We start from the raw sequence: 7684 nt of genomic DNA, 5'->3' as shown, positions 1-7684 counted from the left end.
AAGTGAGGCAACATTTTCTGCTTGGGCAGGCGTGGGACTGTAAACCAATCCAGGCACCACTTGTGGCGGTTTTCCACAATATGACCTTCAGTCCAGACTTACAAAGCCTGCACACACACACGGACTTCTTCAGACTAAAACTGGCCAATGGCACACCAATGCTTAAAGCATCTTGTGTTTGGAGTTTTTCTAAAAGTTTGCAGGCTTTGTCTTCCCTCTGTAAACAGGCCATATAAACACCTCTCAAAACGCACTTCGATCTCTCACAGCCTTCACCCCCATCTAGAACAAAGAGACAATTAAACAGTTAAAGGGTAATTTAATCTGAATCAAACTAAAACACATCTTCCCACTACCCTCAGTGGAATCTAGACACATATAGGTTTATTTGTCTGTCTGTGGTAGCTACAAAGTGAAAGTGAAGACAGTGGGAAAATGTTGAAGCTGTTTTGAAGAAGATTTGGATTCAATGTGACTATTTCCTTGCTTAATTTTCTATTTCTCAATATCTTTTGAAAGAGTGAAACATTTCTACACAACAACCATCTCTATCTTTTTCTTTAGCAGACCTTAATCATTTTGAGTGGCTGACTTTAAGTCAAGTCTAATTTACTTAAACTTTTTGTCTTAAGCGGCTCCCCGACACCAACACTGGTTCACCTTTGTGACCACAGCAAATGTAAAATGGCAATAACCAACTTTTGACCATCAATGTGAACCATAGGCAAGCATAGAAAAACATGGACATGAAGCCTGATTTAGGGTCCCTACGAAGACATTAAGAACTCTGGATACTGTGTGGCAGAATCATCTTTACTTCCAATTTTACTACTTAACTACAATGACAAATAGCAAATCCGTTGTGGTCCCCATAGATGGCTATTGTAAAAGACACATCCTTAAATCCGTTGAAAGGACATCTTGAATGGCACACAAGGTAATTTATTACTGTTAAGCCTATAAATAATTAACTTGTACATATTTTATATGGATGACTGGTTGAACTGACCTTTAACATCTCCACTCAGGATTTCCCAAATACCCTGAAAATACACTTTAGAAGGAGTAAAATTAACATTTTGTTGAAAAGGAAATTCTAGAGCAAAGTTGGGACTTGGAACTACATCTTAAGTCACCTCTGCATTTGATTGATGATCCCCAGTACAATGTTTTCCCTTCTCTCAATTCCCCTAAATGCATACCACAGGACTTTGATGACCCAAGACTATATTACACCCTTTCCAATATGATTTTAATATATGTCTTGATCTATGTTATAAAAGTGCTGGGTCTCTAAAGACCCAAGGTATGTAGGAATATTTGAAAACACACCCATGTATTTAAGGGTTAAACTGTTTTCTCTTCTTCTATTATCAGGCTGTTTTTCATCGAAGGGGGAGGACAGATTATTTCGGAGGTTGTTCAGGAGGTACAACCAGTTCATCCGGCCAGTGGAGAATGTATCGGATCCAGTCACAGTGGAGTTTGAGGTGTCCATGTCTCAACTGGTCAAAGTGGTATGAAGTGGATAATGAACAACTCATTCTCTAAACAAAGAAATCATATGTTTTATAAAAGCATCCTTTTCCCTTGGTACTAATTCACCCTTTTGTCTTTACAGGATGAGGTGAATCAGATTATGGAAACCAATCTGTGGCTGAGACATGTGAGTGACGTTTATCCTTTATGTGATGTCATTAATGATGACACATGATTTTTCTGTCAGGCATTTTACTCATGCTAAGTTTTGTCTTTTAGGTGTGGAACGACTACAAACTGAAATGGGCCCCTGTTGACTATGATGGGATTGAGTTCATACGAGTTCCATCCAATAAAATTTGGAGGCCAGACATTGTTTTGTACAACAAGTAAGTTTTAGTGCCCAAATGCAAAAGAACTCCATGCTCAGCTTGCCGAACACTCAGAGTTAGCCCTCTAACTTTTTAATATTTTCTTTACTCTTCTTCGTGCACATACTAATTTTATTTACTCATGCTCTCCATCTTCTGATCTTTTGTGTTAAATGTTGTAATGACCTTTAAGTAAAATGGTATTTACATCTCTTGCAGTGCTGTAGGTGACTTCCTCGTGGAAGACAAGACCAAGGCTCTGCTGAAGTTTGATGGCACCATCACCTGGATTCCTCCAGCTATTTTCAAATCCTCCTGCCCCATGGACATCACCTACTTCCCCTTTGACTACCAGAACTGCTCTATGAAGTTTGGCTCCTGGACCTACGACAAGGCCAAGATTGACCTTGTGCTCATTGGCTCAAAGGTCAGAGGGGGTCTCTGGGTCTTATGGGAGAGATCCTGGTCATCTAGCAATTATGCAAATATGTTCTACATGGCATGTTTACAACACAATATTTTATTTGTATTTGTTAGAATAAAAATCAGGTTTATTGCCAAAGTAAGTTACACTTACAAGGAATTTGCTTGGTGGTTGGTGCATACATAAAACATAAACATATTAAACCAGGAGTCTTCAACATTTTGGAGCAGGGACACTCTCCTAGTGTATAACAGGAAGTTGCATATGAAACTGGGTCTGCAATAACATGTAGGGCGGCCTAAAGCTTTTATACATACTTTTTTAGTGCATAGAATACTAAGTTATTAAAACAATAATTGTTAGCATGATTTTATAAATCATGTTTTAACGTCAACCAGTCCTTTGGATTCACTGTACCTGTGGATGGCTGCATTAGTGACTACCTTACTCATTAATGTTTTTTTTCTCACAAATAGGCTGATTTATATTGCTAATATGTTGGATTCATGGTACATTTAAATTTTTGAAAAAACTTTCACACTTTAACAGTAATTTGGTGGCCCCACTGCAGTAACTATATATATAAATCCTGTTAAATATCGCTGTATAAACATTAATATGATCTAAACTATAAATACAACAAAACAAATATGAAAATATAAAACAAATATATAGAGTAAAAAATATATAGTATTCGCAATGGGCAGGTGTATAGTCCAGAATGGAGGTTAATGCAAAGTGCAAGTGTAGTGACTAGAGATGGGGAGGGGGTTAAGTCAGTGTCAGTGGGGGTCTGGGGCATTGTTGGTGAGGTTTTTATGTCATGAGGTTTTGGTCCTGATGGACCGCAGCCTCCTGCCAGAGGGGAGAGGTTCAAACAGTTTGTGTCCGGGGTGAGAGGGATCGGCTACAATCTTTCCTGGCCGTCTCAGCGTCCTGGAGGCGTACAGTTTCCTGGAGAGACGGCAGATTGCAGCCAATCACCTTCACAGCAGAGCGGATGATGCACTGCAGTCTGCCCTTGTCCTTAGCAGTGGCAGCAGCGTAGTGTAGAAGTTGTGCTTTTTTTATGAGGGAGCTGATGTTCAGCTCCCACTTGAGGTCCTGGGAGATGATGGCGCCCAGGAAGCAGATGGATTACACAGTGTTGACTGTGGAGTCACCCAGGGTGATGGGGGCGGCTGGGGATGCGTCCTAAAGTCCAAAACCATCCCCACTGTCTTCAGAGCGTTTAGCTCCAGGTTGTTTTGACTGCACAAGGTCACCAGGTGGTCAATCTCCCACCTGTAGGCGGACTCTTCCCAACCAGAGATGAGTCAAATGAGAGTGGTGCATCTGCAATCTTCAGGAGCTTGACGGACTGTTGACTGGAGGTGCAGCTGTTGGTGTACAGGGAGAAGAGCAGATGGGAAAGGACGCAGCCATGAGGGGAGCCCGTGCTATGGTCAGAGAGTCAGAGACGTGTTTCCCCAGCTTCACGTGCTGCTTCCAATCAGACAGGAAGTCAGTGATCCACCTGCAGGTGGAGTCAGGCACGTGCAGCTGGGTCAGCTTGTCCTGCAGCAGAGGATGGTGTTGAAGGCAGAGCTGAAGTCCACAAACAAGATCATAGCGTAGGATCCTGAGGAGTCGTGTTGACTGCATCATCTACAGACCTGTTTGCTCTATAGGGAAACTGCAGGGGGTCCAGGAGTAGGTCGCAGAGGGATTTGAGGTGAGACAAAACAAGACGCTCAAAAGACTTCATAACCACAGAGGTCAGGTCTGTAGTCATTCAGTCCTGTGATCCTTGTTTTCATGGGGACCAGGATGATGGTGGAGGACTTGAAGCAGGCTGGTACATGGCATGTCTCCAGTGAGGTTTTAAAGGGGTCATTTTTTTTTCTTGATATTACAAGGAAGGTTTAAGTACTGAGCCACAAATCTTTTAAGACAAAATCTGAGCAAGTTCTATTAAATCATTTTATCCTTTCATGCCATAAAACATTTAGTGATGTGTCACAATTTACAAGTGGCAACTTTTGAACATTTGAACTACCTACTTCTTTTGTCTCTTTAAACTGACTTGTATTCATTTTCACACAAAAGCTGTTGGTTTTAAAACATTTTCCCTCAGAATTACTTCTACTGACTTCATATTTGCATTTCATCAGGTGAACCTGAAAGACTTCTGGGAAAGTGGAGAGTGGGAGATCATCGACGCACCAGGATACAAGCATGATATCAAGTACAACTGCTGTGAGGAGATCTACCCGGACATCACCTACTCCTTCTACATCCGCCGCTTGCCTCTCTTTTACACCATCAACCTTATCATCCCCTGCCTCCTCATCTCCTTCCTCACAGTGCTGGTCTTCTACCTCCCATCTGACTGCGGCGAGAAGGTCACCCTGTGTATCTCCGTCCTCCTCTCCCTCACTGTGTTCCTGCTGGTCATCACTGAGACCATCCCTTCGACATCACTTGTCATCCCTCTGATCGGGGAGTACCTCCTCTTCACCATGATTTTTGTCACGCTCAGCATCGTCATCACTGTCTTTGTGCTGAATGTCCACTACCGAACCCCTATGACTCACACTATGCCGGAGTGGGTAAGGTCTGTATTCCTTGGGGTGCTGCCCAGGGTGATGCTGATGAGGCGGCCTATCGACCAGGGCTGCTCCCCCCCTGCCAGTATTACAGGAGGGAGCAGCGGGGGAAACACAAAGAGAAAGAACAGCATAGGAGGAGGAAGTGGCTCAGGAAGTGTGAGTGTCGGGGGTATAACTGGGGGTGTAGCGTGTGCACCGCTGGATGGTTGCACAGGAGTAGGAGGGGGCGCCTCAGCTGGCAGCTCCATGAACTGTGTGGAGTACGGTGAGATGAACCGTGACGTGAACCGGGATATGAACAGGAGGTGCCCCTACAGAGGCAAGGAGGTTCCGACTCCTGTCCCTCCCCCAATGGTTCCTCCTCCTCCTCCTCCCCCCCCACAGGCACCTCCGACCCAGGTGCCCCAGGAGTCAGAGTTGCCCAAGGTGCCGAGGCCACTAAATGCCCCTTCGGCTGTCAACGCTGTTGTTGCCTTCTCCGTGGTGTCTCCAGAGATCAAGCAGGCCATAGAGAGCGTGAAGTACATTGCAGAGAACATGAGGACTCGCAACAAAGCTAAAGAGGTACAAAAGCTTGAGTTGTCTGTGTTGAAACGATAACTGCATAATAAAACAATACTTAATAGTATTTTTATACCTATATGTGTGGCACTATATTCTTAGCAGTCAAACTTTATCATATCAGTAAATAATATATTTCTGTTTATACTTTTTACTGCCACTAAGTTATAGATACAGTCCTAAATTGCAACTACAAACAAACATATAGCAGAAAGACACAAACATAATCTTTAACTTCTATATTTATGGGGACTTGTACTGAATTGCGTTCATTCGGTGTGGGTGCTATAACCCTGGCTGAAAGGCAAAAAAAGGAAATAAATACACACGATTGTGGTGGTGAAATTGAAACAAATGTATTTACAAAAGTAGTCAAATATATTGATTAACTGTGTGAAATGATTATTCAGTAGATCAGTTGTGTTTGTGAGTGAATGTGTGGTGTTGTGTGGGGTAAATTAAGGATAAATAAAACTAAACAAAAGGAAGATGTGGTGCAGAGCCAGAAAAGAAGTAAGAGAAAGAATGCATTTCTGTATTCACCCAGTTGCACTAATACATCTGTCTACCAAGAGCTGCAGTAAGAGGAGACATGCATGAGCTAAGGAAAAGACGTGACCTGGCAGAGCTAGAAGGCCATCACAGAGGCTGTGTGACTTCTTAAACTTAACCTAGTCCTAATGCCCTAAAATAAATGGTTAACCTTGTGGGGACCAGAGTTTTGTCCCAATATTGGTGTGCACAGACTCAGTCCCCACAATGTACACAACACAGCAAAGCTATGCTGTATGTGTGTGTTATCTCTGCAGTGTGTGAATTTCTACCTAGCTTAGTAAAATATGTATAAACCATTTACACCTTACATAAAGGGAGTGTAAAGCTGCTTGTGCGTTGCAGATGGAGAGCTTTGCATTCGCCTCCTGCATACTCTGGATGGCCCTGATATGTTTGCTCCATCTTTTCTTAGCAAAGCTGGGATCTTTCTTTGATGCATGCAGAATAGCTTCTTCTATAGGACACAATGGCATTATGGTCAGTGCAGCCATGATCCTATTATCCACACCTGGCTGATCAAGGGATACTCTGTCAGCCTCTTTTACACATAAACACAGAACCTCAGATAAACACACACACACACACACACACACACACACACACACACACACACACACACACACACACACACACACACACACTCGCTGGGACTATTTTCAGAAGGAAAGTGCTACTGCCTATGTATTTGTGTGCCATAGATATTTTTTATTTTTTCCTACTTATACACACATACATTTCCTTCCTTTCCTCAGGTGGAGGACGACTGGAAGTACGTTGCCATGGTCATCGACAGGATCTTCTTGTGGGTTTTTGTGACAGTGTGTGTGCTGGGAACAGTGGGACTCTTCCTCCAGCCACTCATTAGCTTCTTTCAATGAGAAACTCTTCTTTGTCCTGTCCATTTGTCCCTCTTTTTTTGTCTATTTCTGTCTGTCACTTTATCCCACTTGAATTACTTTGCGAATTATCCCTCCTGCAGCTCTTTCACATCAAACACTGAACTGTCTTCTTTTTCCTTTTCTGGCATTCTGTCTCTCCTCTCTCTGTCTCATGCTCTTCTCTGGGACTCCGTCATCAGACATCACTTCTAGCTCTCAGCTGTTTCTTCACATGACTTACCCTGATTTCCCCATTTCATCTTTGCCTTGCCCTCTCAATGTGCATGCAATGCTGTTACCCAGTCTCTTCCTCTCCATCATTGTTATTTTCTGACGTGATAATCACATCTGCTCTCCTTCCTCTTTCCATTTTCAGTTTTTCTCCTCTCCTCAGCCATATTCTGACCTGCCCCTGTCTACAGCTTATCTCTTCAATTTTGTTCGTTCTTTTCTGCATTTCCATTCTGTGTTTTACTGAAAAATCCATTGTTATTGTACAGTCTTATACAATATGTTGAAGTAGGACTTTGTCATTGTAGGCCAGAGTAATAAGGACAACACACTTTTGAGAAATGTAGTATATCATTTCTGTGTTAAAGACAAATACTGATAGCTGGTAATAATAAGTATGATGTTGTGATGTGGAGGTCATCTGATGGCTGGCACCTGTACATACGTTTGTAAAATACAAAAGAGTTTTGCATGGCTTCTGAGATGGACGCTATGGCTGTACACACAAAATGTGTTTTCCACGTGCTCACACTAAACCGGCCTTTGCACACCAAGTTCATTTTTTTCGTGTGGGGTCATCCGAAAAAAATTATT

The 7684-nt window shown here is 42.6% G+C and overlaps 1 protein-coding gene across 1 annotated transcript; it reads left to right on the top strand.

Annotated features, from left to right (window-relative positions):
• The first annotated feature begins 1376 nt into the window (after positions 1–1376).
• On the top strand, positions 1377–7397 carry LOC144524890 (neuronal acetylcholine receptor subunit alpha-3-like). Its single transcript, XM_078261404.1, has 6 exons — positions 1377–1517; positions 1622–1666; positions 1759–1868; positions 2070–2277; positions 4428–5429; positions 6734–7397. Exons 1-6 carry the CDS (start codon positions 1497–1499, stop codon positions 6857–6859), a joined length of 1512 nt encoding a protein of 503 aa, XP_078117530.1. The 5' UTR covers positions 1377–1496; the 3' UTR covers positions 6860–7397.
• Positions 7398–7684: the final 287 nt, after the last annotated feature.

This window comes from Sander vitreus, chromosome 10 (genome assembly GCF_031162955.1).
Source record: "Sander vitreus isolate 19-12246 chromosome 10, sanVit1, whole genome shotgun sequence".
Classification (NCBI taxonomy): domain Eukaryota; kingdom Metazoa; phylum Chordata; class Actinopteri; order Perciformes; family Percidae; genus Sander; species Sander vitreus.
The sequence above is the reverse complement of the archived record's forward strand: the minus strand, read 5'-3'. Positions and strand labels throughout refer to the sequence as shown.

Excerpts from the sequence above, each read along its gene's own strand:
- LOC144524890 (XM_078261404.1), top strand. The coding sequence starts at position 1,497 with ATGTCTCAACTGGTCAAAGTG. Across the intron at positions 1,518-1,621 it reads TGTCTCAACTGGTCAAAGTG|GATGAGGTGAATCAGATTAT; the intron begins GTATGAAGTGGA and ends TTGTCTTTACAG. Across the intron at positions 2,278-4,427 it reads TTGTGCTCATTGGCTCAAAG|GTGAACCTGAAAGACTTCTG; the intron begins GTCAGAGGGGGT and ends GCATTTCATCAG.